At 37.1% G+C, this 23,762-nt stretch overlaps 5 protein-coding genes and 2 non-coding genes across 9 annotated transcripts; 3 read left to right on the forward strand and 4 right to left on the reverse strand.

Moving 5' to 3' along the window:
* Positions 1–115: 115 nt before the first annotated feature.
* LOC147927735 (small nucleolar RNA snoR31/Z110/Z27) lies at positions 116–208 on the reverse strand. The gene has a single exon (XR_015581196.1). It is a non-coding gene; the product is annotated as a small nucleolar RNA snoR31/Z110/Z27 (small nucleolar RNA).
* Positions 209–350: 142 nt separating this feature from the next.
* On the reverse strand, positions 351–436 carry LOC147927736 (small nucleolar RNA R32/R81/Z41). The gene has a single exon (XR_015581207.1). It is a non-coding gene; the product is annotated as a small nucleolar RNA R32/R81/Z41 (small nucleolar RNA).
* A 289-nt stretch (positions 437–725) lies between these two features.
* LOC104738876 (switch 2) lies at positions 726–4,216 on the forward strand. Of its 2 annotated transcripts, none has more exons than XM_010459088.3 (7): positions 726–1,225; positions 1,334–1,440; positions 1,639–2,805; positions 2,890–3,016; positions 3,107–3,382; positions 3,472–3,694; positions 3,791–4,216. In XM_010459088.3, the coding sequence occupies exons 1-7, from the start codon at positions 830–832 to the stop codon at positions 4,096–4,098; spliced, it is 2,604 nt and encodes an 867-aa protein (XP_010457390.1). In that variant the 5' UTR covers positions 726–829; the 3' UTR covers positions 4,099–4,216. The 2 variants fall into 2 exon arrangements, with proteins under 2 accessions (XP_010457390.1, XP_087340075.1); XM_087483949.1 differs by having other exon boundaries at positions 732–1,225; positions 1,631–2,805.
* LOC104738875 (uncharacterized) lies at positions 4,086–6,494 on the reverse strand. 2 transcript variants are annotated; one of them, XR_015579802.1, is made up of 10 exons: positions 6,190–6,494; positions 6,043–6,102; positions 5,714–5,881; positions 5,234–5,620; positions 5,076–5,151; positions 4,951–4,984; positions 4,717–4,835; positions 4,538–4,579; positions 4,372–4,437; positions 4,086–4,284 (listed from the first exon to the last, which is right to left on the reverse strand). XR_015579802.1 is itself a non-coding variant. In XM_087483952.1 (10 exons), exons 1-10 carry the CDS (start codon positions 6,391–6,393, stop codon positions 4,228–4,230), a joined length of 1,206 nt encoding a protein of 401 aa, XP_087340078.1. In that variant the 5' UTR covers positions 6,394–6,461; the 3' UTR covers positions 4,086–4,227. The 2 variants fall into 2 exon arrangements, 1 of the variants encoding a protein (XP_087340078.1); XM_087483952.1 differs by having other exon boundaries at positions 5,076–5,144; positions 6,190–6,461.
* Positions 6,495–7,553: 1,059 nt separating this feature from the next.
* On the forward strand, positions 7,554–10,824 carry LOC104738877 (putative E3 ubiquitin-protein ligase RING1b). Its single transcript, XM_019236417.2, has 10 exons — positions 7,554–8,048; positions 8,224–8,281; positions 8,595–8,653; positions 8,926–9,007; positions 9,088–9,208; positions 9,302–9,343; positions 9,447–9,959; positions 10,060–10,167; positions 10,289–10,459; positions 10,547–10,824. Exons 1-10 carry the CDS (start codon positions 7,844–7,846, stop codon positions 10,577–10,579), a joined length of 1,392 nt encoding a protein of 463 aa, XP_019091962.2. The 5' UTR covers positions 7,554–7,843; the 3' UTR covers positions 10,580–10,824.
* A 28-nt stretch (positions 10,825–10,852) lies between these two features.
* On the reverse strand, positions 10,853–15,565 carry LOC104738878 (protein TPX2-like). The gene is made up of 19 exons (XM_010459091.3): positions 15,137–15,565; positions 14,735–14,817; positions 14,466–14,623; positions 14,160–14,381; positions 13,962–14,058; positions 13,763–13,876; positions 13,572–13,685; positions 13,322–13,474; positions 13,171–13,233; positions 12,983–13,063; positions 12,720–12,881; positions 12,505–12,636; positions 12,340–12,420; positions 12,125–12,244; positions 11,852–12,018; positions 11,649–11,757; positions 11,498–11,557; positions 11,287–11,381; positions 10,853–11,191 (listed from the first exon to the last, which is right to left on the reverse strand). Exons 1-19 carry the CDS (start codon positions 15,303–15,305, stop codon positions 11,062–11,064), a joined length of 2,310 nt encoding a protein of 769 aa, XP_010457393.1. The 5' UTR covers positions 15,306–15,565; the 3' UTR covers positions 10,853–11,061.
* A 5,307-nt stretch (positions 15,566–20,872) lies between these two features.
* Positions 20,873–22,778, forward strand: LOC104738880 (zinc finger CCCH domain-containing protein 2). The gene has a single exon (XM_010459093.3). The coding sequence runs from the start codon at positions 21,217–21,219 to the stop codon at positions 22,411–22,413; it is 1,197 nt and encodes a 398-aa protein (XP_010457395.1). The 5' UTR covers positions 20,873–21,216; the 3' UTR covers positions 22,414–22,778.
* Positions 22,779–23,762: the final 984 nt, after the last annotated feature.

Below are 23,762 nucleotides of genomic sequence, written 5' to 3' on the forward strand. Positions count from 1 at the left end.
TTGATACCGAGATTTAATTATCCAATTCTTAACAAGCAACAAAAGCAGGTCAACCAATCTTAAGTACAGATGTATGATAAAATCAATTCTTTTGAAAAAAGGTGAACACATTTAACTGAAGATCAGAATATGATGTCATTCTCATACACAGAGAGTTCTGTGTCAGAAGGTGTCCTAAGATTTATCTGATTTCTCATCACTTCTTCAGTATACCACGTAAATCAAAGCCAAAACAAATATGAATTAAAACAAAAACAAAATTTGAGATCTTTTCATAAGAACAAAAAAATTCTCTAAAACCGTTAACAAGAAAAAAAAAAAAAACGTAACTTTCTAGGAAAAACTAACTGGGATGAATCAGAAAGAACGTAGCGAGTTGAAATTTTTATCGATCATATGAATCATCACCGATCTACAACTTTCATCACTTTCCTCACAAAAACCTTTCGAGAATCAAATCTACAAAGAAAACTATCCTATACAAAAAAGAAGCAGATGATGGGGTTGAATTAACAATTGCGAGACTCTTATCGGCGATTACAATGAGTTTGCTATATATAAGAGATGAAACAAGAAACCCTAAACCTAAAAGCATGTTTGGATACAAAGCAAAAATTTGGGCTTCCTTTATTTAGATTCGGCCCATTACTTCTAACACAAGTACAAAATATTTCCCTTTTTGGCCCCTTATTTTGTTTCTTATTATAATAGCAGCGAGTAAGTTTTAAAACTTTCTAAAAATTACAACTTTTTTTTTTTTAATTTCAGTTTCTCAAAAAGCACTTCTTTAATTTTGTTACGTTGCTCTCGCAGCGCGATCGATTTAGCGATGTCGTTGTTACACACTTTCAAAGAGACCTTGAAGCCCTGTGGTACTTTTCCGTCATCGTCATCGTTGCGAATCACATCGACCCAAGAATTGGAACCGCCGAGAAAGCCTCCAAAATCGTCTCTCTCACAACAGCTTCTGCGTCTCGATGATTCCTACTTCTTACCCTCGAAGCACGAATCTAAAATCTCCAAACCCGAGGTCGAAGGTTTTGATCATAGCGAAGATGATCACAAAAGAAATATCAAGTTTGAAGAAGAAGAAGAAGAAGAAGATGAAGACGATGAAACATCGATTGAATTCGGTAGACCCGGATTAAACCGGGCTGAATTTGACTATACCGGGCCTTATGAACCACTTGTGCTGTCATCAATCGGAGAGATTCCGATCATAAAGGTTGTTTTCTTACAAAAGTCTCAATTTTTATTCATGTTTGGTGGAACTCAAGTGCTTATGATTCTTCACGAATTCTGATTTTGCCTTATATATGATTTGCTACTGTAGGTACCTGCTTCTATCAACTGTAGATTGCTCGAACACCAGCGAGAGGGAGTCACGTTTCTGTATAATCTCTATAAAAACAACCATGGTGGCATTCTTGGCGATGACATGTGAGTTTCTCTTTGTTATGTTACAATAATGTTCTATTTATATCCATGTGCTGTTACATTCAGGGACACTAATTCCCCAATACAAATTGGCTTTGGTTTGATTGTTTATGAGAATGTTCTTTTGCATTTGAAGCTGTAGTTGTTATAGCTTTATTATGTTTGGTGATTATGGAACTCTGATCATAAGTAGTGACTCAGGGGATTAGGCAAGACCATTCAGACGATTGCATTTCTTGCTGGAGTGTATGGAAAAGATGGTGACGCTGGTGTTTCTTCTGTTTTGGAGTCTGAAAAGGGTCCTGTACTAATAATCTGTCCTTCTTCGATTATCCATAATTGGGAGAGTGAGTTTTCTCGATGGGCGAGCTTCTTCAAGGTTTCGGTGTACCACGGATCAAACCGAGATATGATTCTTGAGAAACTCAAGGCACGGGGTGTTGAGGTACTTGTAACCAGCTTTGATACTTTTCGAATCCAAGGCCCTGTATTGTCCGGGATTAATTGGGAGATAGTGATTGCTGACGAGGCACATCGACTAAAGAATGAAAAATCGAAACTTTATGAGGCGTGCCTTGAGATCAAGACGAAGAAAAGGATTGGTCTGACGGGTACAGTGATGCAGAACAAGATTGGTGAGCTATTCAACCTTTTTGACTGGGTAGCGCCAGGGTCACTAGGCACTCGTGAACATTTCCGAGAATTCTATGACGAACCGCTTAAGCTAGGGCAGAGAGCGACTGCTCCGGAAAGATTTGTCCAGATTGCAGATAAGAGGAAACAGCATTTAGTCAGCCTTCTGCGTAAGTATTTGTTGAGGAGGACTAAGGACGAGACAATTGGGCATCTGATGATGGGGAAAGAAGATAATGTAGTCTTCTGTCAAATGAGTCAATTGCAGAAACGGGTGTATCAAAGAATGCTGCAGCTCCCTGAAATTCAGTGCCTTGTGAATAAGGACAATCCATGCGCTTGTGGAAGCCCGCTTAAGCAATCGGAGTGCTGCAGAAGGATTATTCCTGATGGAACTATGTGGAGTTACCTTCATAGAGACAATCCTGACGGCTGTGATTCTTGCCCGTTCTGCTTGGTGCTTCCATGCCTTTTGAAACTTCAGCAGATAAGCAATCATCTGGAGCTTATTAAACCAAACCCAAAAGATGAGCCAGAAAAACAGAAGAAGGACGCAGAGTTTGTATCTGCAGTGTTCGGTTCAGATATTGATCTAGTAGGAGGAGTTTCCGCAAGCAAGAGCTTCATGGACCTTAGTGATGTTAAACATTGTGGGAAAATGAGAGCTTTGGAGAAGTTGATGGCTTCTTGGATTTCAAAGGGTGATAAGATACTTCTATTCAGTTACTCTGTCAGGTTAGTTTTTGGGATTAATTCCAGGTTTTTTATGAATGTAGCAGAATATTTGTTGTTATAAGCTTTTGATCCACTACATTACAGGATGCTGGACATACTGGAGAAGTTTCTAATTAGAAAAGGTTATAGCTTTGCAAGACTGGATGGTTCTACTCCGACTAATCTGCGACAGTCTCTTGTAGATGATTTTAATGCGAGTCCTAGCAAACAGGTTTTTATTACTGGAACCCTATTCAAAAGAGATCCTCTTTCTTCTTACCTACTTCTGATCTGAAGATTAAAGGAGCTTTTTATGTGTCAGGTTTTTCTGATATCAACTAAAGCTGGTGGGTTGGGACTAAACCTTGTGAGTGCGAACCGTGTGGTTATATTTGACCCAAACTGGAACCCATCTCATGACTTGCAAGCGCAAGATAGATCATTTCGATATGGACAGAAACGTCACGTGGTTGTTTTTCGTTTGTTGAGTGCTGGTTCTCTTGAGGAACTAGTTTATACAAGACAAGTATACAAACAACAGCTTTCAAACATTGCGGTTTCAGGGAAAATGGAGACAAGGTACTTTGAAGGCGTCCAGGTATGTAAAATAATACGGAGTCTTTAATTTATTAGTCTTATTAAAGAGTTTGTTCTCTTTTCTAATGTTTTGGTGCGTCTTGTGATCAGGACTGTAAAGAGTTTCAAGGCGAGCTATTTGGGATTTCAAATCTGTTCCGTGATCTCTCTGATAAGCTCTTCACTAGCGATATTGTTGAGTTGCATAGGGATAGTAACATCCATGAGAATAAGAGATCATTGCTTGAGGCAGGTGTTTCAGAAGATGAAAAAGAAGAAGAGGTCTTGTGCTCTTATAAACCCGAAACAGAGAAACCTATCCTTAAAGACATGGGTAAGAATAAGACTGATCTGTGCTCATCTCTCCTTGACTACATTTTGTGATGGAAGTCTTTTAAACCTTTACTCTGGCTTGTGTGACTATTTATAGGCATTGTGTATGCACATCGAAATGAAGATATCGTGACAACAACATCAATAGCAACATCTCAGAGGTTAAATGGAGATAGTAATGGTGATGAGAACTTAGAGTGTGCGGATCGAAAGAAGAAGAAGAGAAAAGGTTGTAGTGAAGAGGTGGATATGTCTTCTTCAAACAGAGAACAAAAAAGAGAGAAGTACAAGATGTTAGCCGAGTTTAAAGGCATGGAGATACTGAATTTTAGTAGATGGGTACTGTCAGCTTCTCCATTTGATAGAGAGAAGCTACTTCAAGACTTTTTAGAAAGAGTCAAGTAACAATATCAGATTTCCCTGTTGTAAATTTGGTTAATTAATTGTATATAGTAAGCTTACAAGAAGAAGCACACAGTTCTTACATATATCATAAGGTAACCCAACAAAAAAGTTGTACACATATCTGACAAGCTACCTTCTCTGGGCCTTAAATCTTGAAACTGGTTTTGATGGTTGAGACGCTGAAGACTGTACATATAACAAACAAACAAAATGCAGTCAGACTCATGTTCCCTGCATTATGATTGTTATGTAGTTCGCGTAGTTAATACGTACCTGCGTTTGGCTGTGTGTGCTGGTCTCTAGATTATGGGCATGCTCTACGATCGATCCCGTAAAAGCCTGCACGAGTTGGATCAGATATTTAGCAACCTTAAAAGGAAAATCAGATCTACATGAACAACTATACAACTAACAAAAGCTTGAGCGAAAGAGATATAACCTTGGTAGAATCAAACTCGGTTTCTGTTTTCTGCATAGGTGACTGCAACCAAAAAAAGTAAAATTTTGTTGTAGAAAGGTGACCATAATGTAAGGTATTAGCTTGATATCGAATGCAGACTGATCTATGGGTTTAAATGTAGCTTATAGAGTATACTACAGAGTATAGGATCCAAATACCTCAATCTTTTGTGGTCCTGCAACATTGGTTTTTGCCTTTGCTCTGGAAACAGAAGAGGTCGCTTGAAAGTCTCTCCATGTTCCAGCGTTTTGTTGGGGGGTTCCGCCACGTGATTGATCTATTGATAAGTAAAGAACATAGATGTTGGTTGGAGAATGGTTCAGAAAGACGATTCGGTTTTACATATATTAATTTGACAATGAAGTCTACTTTTCTGATGTCTGAAAGCTAACCTTTGGAAAGATATTGTGGCGCTGGTCCGATACACTGCCATTATGCCATAACAAGTATTATCAGAGAAGGAGGTGTAAAACACTAATGAAAGAAGGAAATATCACAAATGAAAGTTTTTTCTTACATTGAGCGGATCATCTAGGACTTTATGTGGATTTTTCTCCGGTATCACTTCAATAACTTTGGCTTTTAACTCTTGGCTGGATTAAAAGTAATTAAACATTAGGACAAACCACTAACCATAAACATCAACCCAGATGTGAAATTTCCTTTGAAAAATACCTCTGAAACCATGGGTTCGCTAGTGGAAGAGCTATGGCTGGAAGCTTTCTTAGGAAAAGATACGGTAGTTTCCTGTCTCATGTATTCAATACTATTGCGGTCTGTCTCACCTCTAATTCCTTTCACCAAAGCGTACTCGCTCTCCTCCGCACTTTCTATAGGAGAATCATGTTCTTCACCTCTGTTGTCCACATCCTCACCCTCCAGTTCTTCTTCCATTTCAAGTTCATTCAACCTGGACATGATTCGTGCAAAATCATCGTCTTCAGGTTCACCTTCTTCAGTCTCTCCTCCAGGAAGAGCAGAAGGCTCTTTTCCACTTGACTGAATCACAGCTGCAGAGGCATCTTCTTCTACATACTCTTCTCTTATCTCAACAAGTCCTTCCTATAAAAAACAATCAACAACACCGCTTCAAAACGCATATGCAGAACACAATAAGAAACAAGGGAATTAATAGACTCTGCCAGCAAAACCTACCGCTGCTTCAGAAGCAGTTGTAGAGAAGAATGAAGCCTCCGTTTTAAAATCTTCAATCTCAGCTTTAAGAGAATGAATTTGAGACTGTAAAGTCTTGTCTCTTCTCTTCAAGAAGTCAACAGTTTGTTTCGATGATCTATCAGTATAGTAATTCTCTCCCAACAACACCTAATATGAATCACCAAAAACAATCCTTTGCTTCAGTTTTAACCAACTTTGAACTTTCACATTAGCCTTAGTATCTTACTGAGAAACTAACTCCTAAACCTCTCATAGTTACATATATGATATATCCACTGGAATCGAAAAGAGAGAATATGAAACATTACCAAATACTCGTTGGTGTGAATCAATCGACCTGGGAAAAAAGCAATTTTGCCGAATGGAACCTGTGTACACAAAAAGCATCAGACGGGAACAAAAAAATTAGATTACAAAGGGAAGAATAAAGAAGGAAAAGGATGTAAAACCCTCACCATAACGTTGTGATGGAGCTGATCGGGAAGCTTCTTGACGAGATTGATGAGATTGTCGTTTTCATCTACGAACTGTTGGAGACGATTCATCTCTACTCGCTTCTCTCCGATTTTCTCCTCCACGTAACTTGCTGCTTTCCGTGCTTCCTCCTCTGAGAACAACGACGCTAACGGCGTCACAGTTCCTTTCGCCGGCGGCTCCATTCCGGTAAGGGTTTAAGTACAGCGACGATTCCAGGGAACAAAAAGAAGCAGAAGAAACAAAGGAAATTGAGAGGGAAGCAAGTCTAAGGCTTCTAAGTGTTATAATGAACTTAATGGGCCGATTATTTATGGCCCAATCTATTTTATATGATGTTTTCGTAAATAAAGAAGATTACCTTGTGTGTATAACAAAATCGGGATTGTAGATTTTATTAACGTTTGTAAATTGTAAATTGTAAATTGTAAAATTCCATTGTTAGCCTTTTTAGTATAATTCCATTTATAGTTTTATAGTAATCATTGATTATTTTAGAGAATTATGATGTGCGTGATATATTATTAACCCACACATGAGTCTCACATGTAATGCAAGTGTGGAGATAATGCAAATGGGTTGGCAAGTAAGCTTACACACGAGAAGAAGGCCGACATGGTTATGCTACTTCAATCTATTATATTGTAATTTGAATTCAGTTCCGATGTTTCGTAGTTTTGAACTAGCTACTGACAATATACAATTAAATGATAAATTATGTCTATGATCCAAGGTATATTTAGCGATAACCCATCATTTACGTACTACTCAAAACAAAACAAAAACAAAATTCTATTGAACTAAGATCTATCATAAGTGTTACCGCAAGTAGCACTAAGATTTTCTTTGAATTTTAAAAAGAAAACAAGAAATCAAGCACTAAGTTTCAATGTTTTTATTAAGTAACTTACAAATAAGAAAGAAAAAAAAAATGAAGTAACAATAGAAAACAATATATATTAGCTTAGAAATACTTATGAAATTTTTTAAGGTCAAATCATTTTAAATAATTTTTAATATTTATTTTTTACAAAAAAAAATCTAAAATAAGTATGTGATATCTGATTCGGGATTGACCAATGGTAAACGTGATCCACTTTCGTAAGTGAATCACATCCTTTAATTTTGATTACTTTTAATAATTAGATGATATGCGTGTTTTATAAATACATATTTTACTTTTAAATCCAAAAATATGGAGAAATTAGGATAAACATCTGAATTTTTTAGATGCGTTTATCTTATCCAAAAATAGATATGTAATTAGGAGGATTTTAGAAAGAAAAATAAGAGGTTTGAGTGAAGAATTTAATAGAAGGGATCTAACTGTAATTTTTCCATTTTTATTGCCAAAGGATCTAAATATAAATTAGTAAGAACATAAAAAAAATATTATAAAAATAATACAAAGTTGTGTGTTTGCCAAAAGGTAAAGAAGTTTCTCTATTTCTTCTTCTTCGTCCTCCCTTTCTTCTTCTCCTTCTCTCTTCCCACTGATAGGCACCGAACCAAAGCAACCAAGGACGAAGAGAAACTATATAAGAAACCCCCTCAAGAGAGAGAGACGTAGAGGGAGAGAGAGAAAGGTGAAAGCTTTATTTATTGTTATCAAGATCACTGTATCAACAACAACCAATGCCTGCTTTGAAGAACTTGTCCGCCGCCGATGAAGAGTACGACCAACTGGGTCGGAACTCAGAAGCTGACAGATTCAATCCCGAAGCTAACGAGACAGGAGGAGATCCGGAGAAAATGGATGACAAGGACGGAAGTGGAGATGAGGAAGACGACGTGAAACGTGACCAAGTTGAAGCAGAGGATGAAGAAGCGTTAGAAGAAGGTAAAAAAAGTTTCGTTTTTTTTTTTTTTTTTTTTTTGCTGTTGTTTTGTTTGTCGTGGAAGGATACGTATGTGAGGTATATGAAATCAAATCGATGCGTATGTGAGTATGTGTGTGTGTTGTAACATGGAAGTGATCGATTTCTTTAATTGGTACTTGTTTGAAAAAATTTCAGATTCTAAGGAAAGAAGTAAGTCTTCTTCAGGAGGAGAGCAATCAGAATCAGATTCAGAGTAACAATTCTTTTCCCTCTTGAGATTTTCTGATGATTGGTTTCACTGTTGTATTGTATCTGATGGGTTTTAAGCGGAACTAGTGGCTCTCTTTTGTTTATATTCTTTAAAATTTTGTGTTTTGTTTCTTTGATCCGATTATGCATTGTTTGTTTGGTTCTTGCTTGCATGTTATAGTCACTGTTGTGTTTCTTCCCGAAATCACAAATTATTTAGTAACGGTGAATATGACATTGTACAAGGTTGATCTTGAGACGATTTTCCAATTGACTTATGCTTTCTTTATGTGTTGATCAACTCTTTTCTCTTGCAGATATGTAGATATTGATCTAGCGGATATCCGTAGGGACGTGCAATGCTCCATATGTTTAGGTGCCTGCTCTTCTTCTTCCGGGACCATTATTGTGAATGTTGACTACCAACTAGGAAAATAAGGCTTCAGCTACTTTCATCAACTGACATAAATACAGTCATTATAAAAGAATCTAGTGTTGCACAAGTTTGTTGTTTAGATTGTTCTTGGATTGTCAAGTTTTCTCATGCAGAGTCGTGTTTTTACATTATCATTCATTTTATATTGGATCAACTCTGTTACTGCAGTTTACTAAATTTGACTGATGCAAGTATTGGTTTTCATTTTCTAGGAATTATAAGGAAAACAAGGACTGTGATGGAATGTCTCCACCGGTTTTGCCAAGAGTGCATTGATAAGTCAATGAGATTGGGGTATGCTTTCCATTTGCATGTTCATCATTATATATAGCGAGCCTATTCTCGGTTATACTAACTGGCAAATACATTTTCAGGAACAATGAGTGTCCTACTTGCAGGAAACATTGTGCAAGCCGACGTTCTTTAAGAGACGACCCAAACTTTGATGCTTTTATAGCAACTTTGTTCAAAGATATTGATAAATATGAGGAGGAGGTGAAGCATTAACATTGTTTCCTCTTCAACAGTTTTAGACAAGGTTACTTTATGAGAGATTACTGATGTGTTATGCCTTTCATTTTCGTTCAGGAATTGGCTTTTAGTCAAGATGACGAGACTCGTAATAAGCAGGTCAGGAACCCGAGGCATGGCCTCATACGACTAACTCACTTAAGTATATCAAATGGTTCTATGGTGACTAAGTGATCTGTGCATCATTGTTCTTCTTTTCTAGATTCAAGCATCTATAGCTCGGGTATCACAACGACAGTCTTCAGCCCTTGCAAAAAAAAAGTCTTCTGGTAAAGACGCAGCAGTCTTATCGAGACCCCGACGTAGTGCTAGTGGCTCCAGAAGAAGAAGGAACTGCAGAAGCATGGAACAGGATACATCAGAAGCCCATGATGATGATGATGATCAAAACAACGGAGGCAAAGATTCTTCTTCAGATGAGCCTTGTGCCCCGCAGAGAAAACGGAAAAAGCGCTCAAAAACTCAGCCTTCTTCTTCAGCTGCAAACAACAACGATAACTGCGCAGGTAATGGCACAGAGCGGGCGCATCATAGGGACAGCAGAGGAATATCACCTGGGCTTGTGTGGAATGCGGAAATGCTTGCATGGGGAAGAGGCGGTACACGGAGTAACACAAGACAAGGACATAATAACCAGGGAGCTAGTAGTAAGAGGAATGCTCGCTTGAATAGACTTGTCGAATATCTCGGGAACTTAGAGGGTAACAGTGTCGAGGTAACAAAAGATTATGCTCATTGTTGACTAGTGTTATGATTTTACAGTTAATAACTAACGACAAACTTTGGTTTTTGAAAAACATAAAATTGTTCTGCAGTTGGATATACCTCTTAAGCTTATCTCGCTGGATGCAACATGTTTACCAGACTTAGTTCATCCATATCTTCGTTGCCGACCTACTTTGCTAGTAAAACAACTCTGCGAAGTGAGTTCTCTCCCTCTGCTATTATAATCTTGGATTCTCCACTTGTGGGGATGAGAGGAGAAACCAAATCTGTTGCAATGACATGGATCTTGATACTTGTATTTATCTGAATGTTGAACAGTATGTAGCTCGCCAGATGCAATTGAAGGCTGAAGAGGTTGAATTGTTGGTGTCTAAGGAAGGAGATAAGGCAATCGGGAATCAGACCTCAACAGAGAAGATGCAAAGTCTTAAAGATGATGAAACCCTGGCAATGCTAAAAGTTGATTGCATTTCGAACCATGGAGATACGGTACTGTTATCTAACCCAAATTTAGAAATCATCTCGCTGTGATACCTTCTGAAACTTTCCTTTGTTTGTTTTTTTTTTCTTCTTCAGATTGTAGTGTACCGCCAAAAGAAAATCGGATAGAAGAGGTTGGATGGAGCAAGTGTATATGAATGAATTAGACTGTATGCTCTTGCTTGTTTTCTCAGTTTCCTTTTTAGCCATTGTTTCATATATTTTCCCTCAGTTTAAATAAACTTGAGAATCAGGAGGATATATAAGACAATGATATGTTAAAGCAAAAAAAATAAAATAAGACAATGATATGTACTGTGCTAGTCTGCTACTATACTAGAAGTACATAATATATATTTGGCTGTTTTATACTCTAGCTTGTTCTCAGTCGTCATGGACCAATTTTTATATAATAATTAAACTTCTTTTCCATTTTAATAAACTTGAGAATCAAGAGGATGGATACACAAGACAATGTACTATCAGTAAGTACTAAGGACACAGGAATAATTAGTACCGAATCAATTTACAAAGGGAATGTAGGTGGTTCAAGCATTCATGAACAATTCAGGCTGCTTCTGCTTCAGATTTTTTTTTTTTACTGCAAACAACTACCTCATCTGACCAGCAGAGGCGCTGGTAGCTGCAGACACAGTTGGTCGAGCCATCATGGTTCTTCTTTCGGTTCTCTTAATGACTCTAAGATTGGGTGATTTTGGTTTTGTGGTCCCCTTGTTGGACCTGTTACATGAAGTTTTTTTTTCATCAGTGTGAGGATTACTAAAAAGCAAAGAGAAGATTGGTTCTATGAAATCTGTTTTTGAGTTGGAACTTACTTCTGAGGTAAGAAGGGTTTGTTGAAGTTAGGCACAGGTCTAGCATGAGGAACCATTGTCTTTCTCATTTGCTTCAGAGCTCTCTCTTCCTCCACCTGACACAAAATTAGCAGAAATTGATGAATATGTCCATGCTCGATGCAGGTATATCTTTTACCAAGGTTTATGAGGGGTATTTAGCAAGTTAAGCGGGTGTATTTATAATGCATACCATCTTTGCAGCTTCACTCTCTTCACGGTATCTCTTGTACTGATTCTCCTTCTCTTTGATCTGGTTCCAAATAGAATGGACATATTCATCAATTTCAGAGGTTATATTGAAAAGCATTCTTTTGTCTGCTAAAATGACTGCAAAATCTTACCTTATGATCAAAGTCTGCTCGCTCAACAGCTCGATGCTCTACATGAAGATTGAACTCCTGAATTTCTGTGAGGGGCATTCGTACTTTCCCTGGAACAGGGATTGGGTCCCTGAGTGATCAAAGCAAATTGTGAGCATTTTGAAAACGTTGATAAAGTAAGTTTTTGGGAGATAAACAAATAGTAAAAGAGGGGCAGGTCTTACTCTTTTATAACTGGTTGTGCTTTAAAGAGCCTCTTCTGGGCCTCTTCTCTCTCCATTCTCTTCCTTTCTTCCATTTCTCTTCGTAGTTCCTCTTCGTGCCTTACTAAACTCTCTAACTGGAACGGTTCTGGTTGTGTGCATTGCTTAGGTTCTGGTTTTGGTGGTACCTGGGAGTTGGAAAACGTAAAGATAATAATGTCAACACCATACATCTCTTTCGCAATACTATAAACAAAAGTAAGGAAGGAGAATAAGAAGTTTAGGATTGCATACCACTGGATAATCCGTCGTGTAAGGATATGGGTTTGCCTTTGGAACCCTTGCCTTTTCATCTCCTATTTTTTTATGCACGAGCTCCATAAAAAATTTCTTCTCTTTCTCAGCCCCTCGTTCCTGGATTCCACAAAGTAGTTTTAAAAGAACGGTCAGTAAAGATTGGTAGCAAGTCACTTTGACCTTAAAGAAGAGGTTGTTCACTGCTCACATACCTCTGTCCTAAGATTGAAGGGGTTTGGAGCAGTGTTCCTTGGTAGAGGCTTTTCATGGAAAGATTCGGAGTTCAATGAGAGCTGCCAAGAAAAAGTCGTGTCAAACACCTAAATAGCTAAAGAAGACTTGCATAGAGCGGGTTATGTACGTTAGTTGATATATACCTTGTCGAATATATCCAAGACAGAATCTGGTCGTGATATCCTCTCATCTGTCGCAAAGTGAAACTCTTGAGGTATCGTTATGTGTTTCTTGGTGTTACAAAAGATGCCCATCTCTCCTTTACTTTCAAATATCTGGGTGATTTGATGTAAATCCAAGTTAGATTAAGATAGAGAAAATGAAATAAACAGTATTTAAACTACACCTTCAGTAGTACCTTTTTGTTCAAAGGTTTTGCTTTAAATTTTGGTGCCTTCTCTAGTTCCTCCTGCTCAAGTTCCGCAGTAGTTTTTGCTTTAGTAGGACGAGCTCTTAGCATTGTTTGGAGCACAGGGCACTTTGGTTCAGTAAGGTGAGGCCTCCAATCATTATGCTGAGTCTGAGGAAAACAGAGGCATATCAGATGGCATGGAAACAACTAACAAAGTGTGTTTTATGCATACATACAACTTTTCTGAGGGGTGAGAAGAAACTCTATACCTGCTTAGACACTTCCGTTGAAGCTACTGAAGAGGACTCTGCATGATGGTTAGCCCTTGCCATTGTTTGAAGATGAAATTCCTGCAACAGTAAGAAAATGAGATCGTTTATAGATTGATAAAAACAGATTCATTAAGCTATGAGTCTCTTCTAAACTGATGATACTCTTTGATGGGTGGGGTATCTACCTGAAATTCTGGCAGATGTGGTGTACTTCTTTGTGGCGCAGGCAAAGCTGGAGCTGCCAAAATCTGCATCAAATCACAGAACGCATTGGTTTTGTTTAGTTTTCTATTTCTTCAATACAAATATACCTCGGTGGAATTAGATGCTAATTACCTTCTTGTTCACAGGTCGAGCTTTAAACTTGGGAATCTTTGCCAACATCTCTTCCTCAAGTTCTGCACTGCTCTTAACTCTCAAAGGACGAGCTCGTTGGGATGTCACAAATTCTGGTTCCTTCGGTCTTGTCAGTGTCAGCTTAGGTCGATTCTGGACAAGGAAAACAGTACCATCCTGAAATTTAGTCAAAGATATAAAAAGACACGAGACAAGTAAAAGGAATCAGAGAGTTTCGATTGTTTATTACCTGTGGAACAGAATTGTTGGCGTGAGGCAATGACAAGCCTCGGGTGCTTGTTTGGAACTTCTTCATCAGTTCAGCAGTTGAAACAAAAGGTGCTATTTGCTCACGGACATAAACCTTAAGAAATGAAAACAAGAGTTGAGAGGTCTGTCTGACAATAAAATTTATTGAAGCAACCCTGATGCAAAACGTACCTTTCTATTCTCCTTTGGAGTATGCTTAGTGACTGAAGGGCATGCGTTGAAACCGGTGTTTACAAGACCTTCTCTTGTCTTGTGGAGCAGAGTTGTTGGCTTTGGATTGAGAATCTAGATAAATCAATGAAGAAAAAGTTTCAGTCACGCAAGTAAGATATGGAATGGAAGGTTACTGATTCTGAACAATTTGGCTCACCTGTCTTGATTTACCATCATCAAGCTTTTGCCTTTTGATGGCTTGGTTTTCCTGAATCAGATTGGTAGTGCTAACTATGTTTCTAACACTCGTTTCCCTGCAATGAAGCAATCAAAACACACAATTAAGAAAAACTGTTACAATAGGAACGTGAAACCAGAATTGGGTATAAGAATGGTCATTAAGAATGTTAGCTACCTTTTGACACTTTTCTGATGACTGCCTTTGGCTTGAGACAATTGTGACTGGTTTTTGGGCCTAAGAGCAGATGGATTCTTGAGGAGACTAGCAATCTTTCTAGCAGTTTGCTGCTTCTTAAGGTCCATCGACTTTCCTCCTTGAGAGAAATGCATTGGTGGTTTGGGTGTGGAAGCAGGAGGAATGTTCTCCTTGTCTTGAGTCTGCTCAGTCGTCGCATTACTGTTGAATGAACAAGAAGAGAGAGCAATTAGAATTGCCTCTCGGCTCACTTAACAGTGATCGAAAAGAAGGACGATAACGAACCTGGAATCTGTGGTCGTCTTGTTGTCGATCTCTTCATCCTTGGAAGTGTCATGAGACGGCTTAACTGTGCTTGCTTCAGTAGTAGGAGTAACTAGTTCTTTCTTGGACTCAGAAGGCTGTGATTGTGAGGAGATAGTAGCAGCAACTGGATCTTTATTCTGCAAACAATCAGAATCAGAATGATTATTAGTAAAAGCTGAATCTTTCTCCTGCTTGTAATGAATGGGATAGATAGTAAATAAATCAGTGATGATGATTGAAAAGAAAACCTTGATCTCTTCATCTTCTTCATTGAAGTTGCACATAGTCTCTACCTTGAATGATCTCCTTGCTTTGATTTTAGGAACCGAAGCTGCACACATTAGAAAAGACGAAACCTTTTGAATTGAGAGAGATCGATCACACATACAGTCAACAGAAATCCTAACTTCGCTTATCAGAACACAAATCAGTTAACCCTAAATTTATTTCACTATGATATGTCCACAAAACTGAGATCGAATCAGAAAACCAAAATCAGAGATCTGAGAAAACCGATAGTATCCACCCAATTAATTCCGAAACCAAATTTAACCCTAATTAACGCAATTCTCAGATTCCGAATCAATAAACCCTAAAAAAAAACGAAATTGAAATCAAATTAAGGAGAAGAGAAGGAAAAGAAAACTAACGAGAAGGAGCGCAGCTTAACGCGGATTGAAACCAAAGCTCTGCTCGGCGAGACTCATCTTCCGTCTCTCCGTTAATGAAATCAAACCACCGCGGCGCTAAGAACTCATACGTCTCATCAACCATCGTCGTCACAACACTACCAATTGATTCCTCCGCCGCCGCGTCCATACTAAAACCACAGAACTAGGAGAGAGCGTGAGAGAGAGAGAGAGAGGAGCGTTTTGTTTTTGGGTTTCCTGGGTCCTTCTTTTACAGAGAGGGGAATGTTGTAATCAGAACTAAAAAGGAATATGGAGATCACTAACGGTCATATAAATTTTTTGAATAATGGGCTTTCTCTCTTATAACGTCCCTTATTTTTTTCCTTTTTTTCTTCTTTGTTCTCTGTATCCGTCTCTTGTTGTCTCTAACGGCTATATTTCTACCACGCTCTCTCGCTCATGTCTCTTTTTTTTTATTCCCACCCTTGAAACTGTGTCGTTTCGTAGTTTTTTCCTTTATGTGTCAACAAAAAAATACAAAACCCATTAACGTGTTCCATATACTTTAAATGGTGATCCGATCCATTAGAGCTAAATGGGCTAAATCAAATACTATAGTATTCAATTAAATTTGATGGACGAAATGAATGTGGATCAATCCACCTAATTTTTAGTTTTAATTTAACAGTTTTAACATTATCAGACCATCGTTATCATTGTCATACACTCATCATCATACCACCACTAAACCTACCATAACCGGTCCACCATCATATAGGTAACAATATAACCATCCATCAGCATTATTATAAACCCTCGAAAGAGATTCCAGTCATCCACACATATTCGACACCTGATTTTGATTCGTTTAGGCAACGTGAATAATATGAAATCCGATAATTAGTATTTTATGGAGAGGAAACTGTAGTTTGACCCCAAAAAAAAAAATGGAGAGGAAACTGTACTATATTATTTTTATTTATTTATATCTTTAATTTATCAAGGACAAAAAAAAAATTATATTTATTTACAGGAAACAAGTTCAAATGACAAAATGGTCCAAAGGAATTTTCATCCACAATTCAACATTCTTCATTTAGATATCGGAACTGACGTTTAATAGTTCTCTTCTTCCTTTTTGCTATATATTCCAAAATATAATCACACACCTAATTCAACTCTCTTTCTCTCAATTAAAGAATCCTTAAAGAAGATGGAGGCGCCTAAAGATCTTCCAACCTTTATCCACCAAAAACTGAAGACAACGCGACTCACAAGTCTGTGAACTCGTGGGGTATAATAGAGAAGACTGATACAGACTCGCAGGGATCTAGCACTCCACTTCCGATCTCCACTTTTCCAAGGTTCCGGAAAAAGCAAGTCGTGAAGAAAATTCCAAACCCATGGGTCCCAACTATATCCATGATGCTGAACAGTCACCCAATGACCCAACTGAGAGGGCTTTGAACTTCGTAGCTCGAGCTCATGATGAGTTTCTCCGCTAGGCTATCAGTGGCGCCAGTGTATTGAAAATGGCATTTGCCTAAGGCCACAAAATAGTAAAAAATTATAACGCTATATTTTTTTTAGTTAGATTATGTATTTAGTTTGAAAATGTTTTTACGCTTTTAATTATAAAAATTTATGATATTTTTTTGTTATAAAACTCTTCTTATTTCATATTTTTTAATTTTAGATTTATATTTAAAACATATTATATAATGTATTAAATATTTGAAAGTAAAATGAAAAACTATATAAAAATTGAGAATTTGTATTAAAATTTTATATAAAAGTATATTTTTAATAAACTAACAACATGATAATGTGACAATAAAAATAGATGGTATGATATTTGAAAATCTATTTTATGTGTTATAAAAACACATAAGTCAAAATGTTTTACTTATGTTTTGTTCATTATTTACTTATGTTTTGTTTATATTTTATATATAATTTGCTTATTTTTTTGTTAATATATATTTAATATTTCAAAGAACAAAAAAATAACTAATTTATTGTCATATATAAACAAAACAGAAGTAAAATATATTAGATGAGATAGTTAAAGATCACTTTATTATATATTTATGTTAACTGATGATGGTGTATACTTATTATATATGTAAAATACTTGTTGAAAAATCCCTTTCACTACAAATGCAAAGGCAAAACAAAAAAAACAGTTGAAGAAAAAAAAACTAGAGACGAAATCCGTGTCGTAATCATTATATCAATGCAAGTAATTCATCCAAATATGCACTTAAATTCAATAAAAATAGATATTGTATATATTAGCTAGATATTTTGCCCAAAAGAAAAAGAAAAACAAAAGCTAGATATATTTACATATGCATCTATTGTATATGTCTAATTCAAAAGTCAGAAGATTGATATTTAACAATATACTATAATTTAATATAAGATACTATATACTATGATTTAATCATTGGTTAAGTAATTTTATCATTTAGAATAAAATATAAAAAAGGAGGTTTTTCTCTCTTCTCTCTCTTAATTTTTCAGAGAGAGAAACTTCCATCGGGTTCTCTTTGCCGATGTCTTGTTCGCTCCGGCAAGGTAACCGGCTTCAATCTGACCAACACCGGCTTCTTATGTGTGTGATTGGGTCGGATTTTGTTTCCGTCATCGACCGTTTTCTTTAACGGTGATGGACGGCTCTGCTTCCGGCATGAGTTGGCCCCCTCGGTGATTTCATGTCCGGCTTTGATTCCGGCATGCGTTGGCCCCCTCGGCGATGTCATGTCCGGCTCTGCTTCCGGCATGCGTTGGTCTCTTCGGCAACGTTATGGTCGGCGAACGGAGAAGGTAAAGGAAATATCTCTCTTTTCTCTCCAAAAATCTTTTAGAGAGAGAGAAGTCTTTTTGCTCCGCCGTCCGATTGGTGTCAATCAGGTTCCCGTCCGACATCCTCCGGCTTACATAGGGATGGTTGGTCGGTCTGCGTCTAGCGAGGTTCGGTTCTTTACCAACATCGGCTAGCTTTGCTTCCGGCATATGTGGCTTCCATGTCACATGTGGTCGGCTTTGTCTCCGGCATAGGTGGTCTCCATGACATCTGTGGCTGGCTTTGGCTCCAATGATATCTGTTTCCACAGCGAAATCGGTTGGGTCTCTATATGGTTTTACTTATGTTTAGGTTGAGTTGGATCTGGTAGCACTCTGTTTTTAAGGTTTTATGTTTGCTTAATAAAGCTTGTTTTTTAGTTAATCTCTAATGGTTAACCGACCAGAAGTTACGGGTTAATTGGATTGCACTTATAGCTCGGCCGGGTCGCGCGTTAAGCATAAAAGTTCCTGGGACTGGGGTTAAGTGAGAGATTCAATTTCTCTCTTAATTTCTTGCAAAGCTTGTCTTAGTGTTTTTACTTCTTTTGCTTTGTAAACTTTGGCTTTGTTGTCCGATCGATTGCCAGCCTTCGTCAAAAATAAACTTTGTTGACAGCAAGTCTATGTTTGGTGAACTTCCTTGAAGATTAAAAGCATTTGTTTGAAGAAGAAGATGAAGAGGAATTGCAGATTTGCATAAAGTGGAGTCATATTCTCATCAAAGCTAAAACTGGGATTTCGCCCTTAATTTTCTTGGCGAAGCTTGAGATCTCACATAAGATTTGAGTAAGCTTTCCGGCGCCTTCGACCGGATTTGAAGCGTTCCGGCAATCGGCCGGTGATCGGAGTCTCCATCCTCTTCGGCTTCCCACGTGTAATCCAATTGTTTCCTCTTAGTGTCACGTGTCTTCTGTGTTGTCTACTGCTTTTTCTTCAGTATTAGGTTTCCTTATTTGGGCTTTTGGGCTTTCAATCTGTTTTAGTGGGTATGTTTACTTTAATGAGTCTGTAAATTTTTGCTTGATACAATTGGCTTTGTCAATTGTCCATGAATAAAATTAACACACTTGTGAAAAAAAAAAGAATAAAATATAAAAACCTAACAAAACTGAAACTAAACAGAAAAATATTTTTTTTTCCATATCAATCAAAGATGTAAGATCTATGTGAATATTATGAATATATTTAAAATTATTAAAAGAAATTAGCAAAATAAAGGGAGTAATCATATCAAGAAAAGTTTTGTATGATGATGTTGAGTAGATTTCTGGAAGAAAAACAAAAATACCCACCCATAGAGAATATCCATATATGAAATACCAATATTGCATACATTTTTCTGAAAACACTTTGAAGAGAAGAAACATAACAAATTATGTGAGTATATTATATTTACAAGTTTTTGAAACTAAATATGAATTTGTGGTTAATTTTTTTGCATTTTTTAATTAATCGTTTATTTTGAGATTTTTATCAAAAGCATTTACGAATTGAGATGTATATAACGTTGAAATCTCGGGCGCACAAGTTCAAACTTTTGCCGTCAAAACAATCGAATCGTTCCATGAAGCACAAATTGAAAAGCTTTTGGATCATGTGGAAAGGGAACAATGACGTACGTACGGACAGACGATACCCCCAAATTAGATACCAAGAATAAAGTACCAGTCCAAAAACATTGAACTTACTCAAAACCTAAAATTAATGTCTATAAATAACGAAAACAATGTTCCTTTTGCCATCGAAGTACTGTTATTAATTTGTCGTTTATTCTTTAAATGTAAATTACCGCTTTCATTTTATATTTGTTTTTGTCGTGATGCCATCCAATTCCATATGAAATTACACAATCGGACTTGATTTATTTTAAAAATTTGGGGCATAAAAGTTATAATATTTTTAAGTATTACTTTATGAGTTGAAAAGTCTTGTGAAGGTAGAAACCAAAAATGTCTTTGCTTCCATCAGAGCCACGCAACCAATGGAAAACGTGACACTTGTACATACACATGCACCAGTTTTTTAGATACATACAAACCGAAAAAACAAAATATAAAAAGAGTTAATATTAAATCATTTGTTATCCCCTGATAATTGGCGTACAAAATAGTTTCTTATATCTCTTTTGTATTTAATCTCGTGCATATCCTTTCTGTGTTGTAAAGTCTTCTTAGATTCGTTGTATGCAAGATATACTTTAAAAGCTTTATATAACATTTATTCAGATAATTATGCAAATGTATTATTGCATCATATAACTAGCTAGGTCTTCTATAAATCAAACTAACTAGTTAGTTTTAGGTTTGTATCAGTTTCAAAACATGAATATTCTTTTAAATTAAGAAAATACTAAAAATGTTCTACAAAATCATTATTTCTTCTCAAATTATAAATTTATCTCTACATAAAAAGATTCGAAGACTGTTAAATTATTTTGCTAAAAATAAAACAAGCTAAGAATATAGTATCTGAATTTCCTTTTTCTTTACAACTATATTTGAATTTCCTTAAAATTCTATTACATCGTTGCTTTTATGTTCTTGAAACATGATTGAACCTATACTCCGAGGGGATGAACAAAATTTATTGTTTCTACCAGTTAATTACTTTTCAACAATTTGCTCATTCAGTTGATATAATTTTTTTTTTTGAGAAGAAGTAAGTCACAAATTACTTGGTAAACAAACTAAAAGCCAAATTCATAATTTATAAGAAATTTGTAATAAAGTTAGTTGTTTTTTTCTCCTTACTATCAATTATAATTTATACTTCCATAGTTCTATCTAAAAAAAAAAACAATTTAAGAAAAGTAAAATTATATTTATGGATAATTGATAAGGGAGAGAGAAAGAGATGATGATGATGATGAAAACATAGGCACATGTGTTAGGTCTGAAGTAAGGAGAGCAAGGCAGCTCCTGCTTCTTTGCATGAAACCTCTCTCACACTCTTCTCTTATCTCGCCACGAACCCTCTCCCCCATACCCTCTCACACGACTCCCTTCCACTTTTCTTCTCTTGTCTTCTTCTTACATCTCATCAAACCACATATTTAATGTAATAATCCAAAACTAAACCAATATTTTTATATACGTTTTAACTTATTCCGCTGTCTGTATCTATATTCAGTCCCATATATATATATACACCACAATATCCCATCTTTCATCTTACACTCATCCGTCCATCTCTCAAACACCAAAACAACCACAAAACATATATAAGACACACAACTTACAGATCTCACCATGGATGTCGTTTGTACGGAACATCAAATGAGGAAACCAACGGTGGAGATACCTCCGAGGAAGCTTCTTTTATCATCCAAGAGTTTTCCGGCAGCGGATTCTTCATCCCCTCGTTCGCCGCGTAAACATAACTGGAACAAAAGCAACAAAATCACATCTGAACACGAGGAAGACAGCTTCAACAACGAAGACAACAATAACAAGGAGATTAAAGAGTACTGTTATGACTCCGACTCTGATGATCCTTACGCAAGTGATCATTTCCGGATGTTCGAATTCAAGATCCGACGTTGCACTCGTAGCCGAAGCCATGATTGGACTGACTGTCCTTTTGCTCATCCTGGAGAGAAAGCCCGCCGTCGTGATCCTCGCCGCTTTCAATACTCCGGTGAGGTGTGTCCTGAGTTTCGCCGTGGAGGTGACTGCAGCCGTGGAGATGACTGTGAGTTTGCTCATGGTGTCTTCGAGTGTTGGCTCCACCCTATTCGTTACCGTACTGAAGCTTGTAAAGACGGTAAACACTGCAAAAGAAAAGTCTGTTTCTTTGCTCATTCGCCACGTCAGCTTAGGGTTCTTCCACCCGAAAACGTTTCCGGTGGCTCAGGTTCGCCGTCTCCAGCGGCTAAGAATCCGTGTTGCCTGTTCTGTAGCAGCTCTCCAACGAGCACTCTTTTGGGTAATTTGTCTCATCTCTCACGTTCTCCGTCTCTGTCTCCACCTATGTCTCCGGCTCACAAAGCCGCTGCTTTTTCACGTTTGAGAAACCGCGCCGCCTCTGCTGTTTCAGCCGCTGCAGCCGCTGGCTCAGTTAACTATAAAGACGTTTTGAGCGAGCTGGTGAATTCGTTGGATTCGATGAGCCTAGCGGAAGCGTTGCAGGTTACTTCCTCCTCGCCAGTTACAACACCTGTTTCCGCAGCTGCTGCAGCGTTTGCCTCCTCCTGCGGTTTGAGCAATCAGCGTCTTCATCTCCAACAACAACAACCAAGTAGTCCTTTGCAATTTGCTCTTTCGCCTTCCACTCCAAGTTACCTAACCAACTCGCCTCGTGCTAACTTCTTCGGCGATGATTTCACTCCTCGACGGAGACAGATGAACGATTTCTCGACGGTTGCGGCGGTTAGGGAAAAGACGAGTTTTGAGGATGGTTCTTGTGGTGACCCTGATCTAGGATGGGTCAATGATCTCTTGACTTGATTGATCGACGGTGGAGATTCGCCGAGAGGAGATCTGACTTTGAGTATGTAAATTTCGGTGGAAGAGTTTTGATCACGTACGGTTCATGATCAGATGGGGAAATAATCGGTTCGTACCGGTTTAGTCAAATTGGAGAAATTATTAATGTTTGTTCAAATTTGTTTTGAAGATTTTTTTTCTTACGAATTTCCACGGAAGCTAATTAAGAAGTGTCTAGTGTATTGTCTTTTATTTCTTAGATTTTTCTCTTCTCTCTGATGGGATATTTTTACCAAATAATATGTTGAACTTGTAATATCTTAGCTTGTGGATTCGGATTGTGCAATATTTCACCATTTCTATATAATTCGATATCGTTTCTCTAATGTATACCTTGTTTGTTAAATTGTTAATTATTAGCGGATTCAACAGTGTAGTTTTCACTATATCTTCATGATATTAAAGATTTAACTGATGGATTTTGTTAGTAGTTCAATAATATTAAGATTGAAAACGTATAAACTTAGACGTTTTCGGTTTATACATTTTAAGTTTAATGACAATGGGTGAAACAATGGAACATAATCTATGAAGTTCTCGAAAATGTTTTCTCCTCGTCCTCAAACGTGTTATGTTTTATGAATAACGAACGTAGATACATATGCACAAACCTCGAATTATTTCGTCTCTCTCATCCTCTGACGTGTGATGTTTTGGTTGTGCTGGTAGACGAGAATATTTTTGTATAACGTTTCCGGTCAGATTAATATCACATCCTTGTTTAATTATTAAAAGTATAACCTGTGACGACATGCTCTCGAATTGTTTCTTTGTTGGACACACTACACGAAAGCCATTAGTTTTTCATAGGAGGCATGTGTATGTGATTGACAGATGTACATGTTGAGACGTGTCCAGTGCATTATATTTTATGAGACACATACATTGCATGTGTGGGAGCTACGAACATGTATATTCTTTTCTCTGGATTCTGGTCATTAATTATTGCTAAACATAGATTACTCTTAGTAATGGAGATTCTCCAATCTCATGGAAGTTAAGAGAGCTTAGGAGGAAGAAGAAGATAAGATATTTCAATAACCAAAGTATGTTATTTTCTACTCATATGTTATTTTTACTCATATTCTAATAACATATGATGGAACACAAACATATACGTATAACTATATACATATTGTCATGATGTGTTAGAGATGTTTGGATCGGTTTGTCATTGTACTATTGAATATCTATCATTTAACAAATATTAGTCTTCTTTTTTTCCTTTGATTATATTTAACCTTTCTCCTATAGCACACAATCGAAAAGGCAGGGGGTGTTTGTGTGGGAAGTCAGAGATGCCTCATCAC

This window comes from Camelina sativa, chromosome 14, assembly GCF_030686135.1.
Source record: "Camelina sativa cultivar CO46 ecotype springtype chromosome 14, ASM3068613v1".
Taxonomy (NCBI): Eukaryota; Viridiplantae; Streptophyta; class Magnoliopsida; order Brassicales; family Brassicaceae; genus Camelina; species Camelina sativa.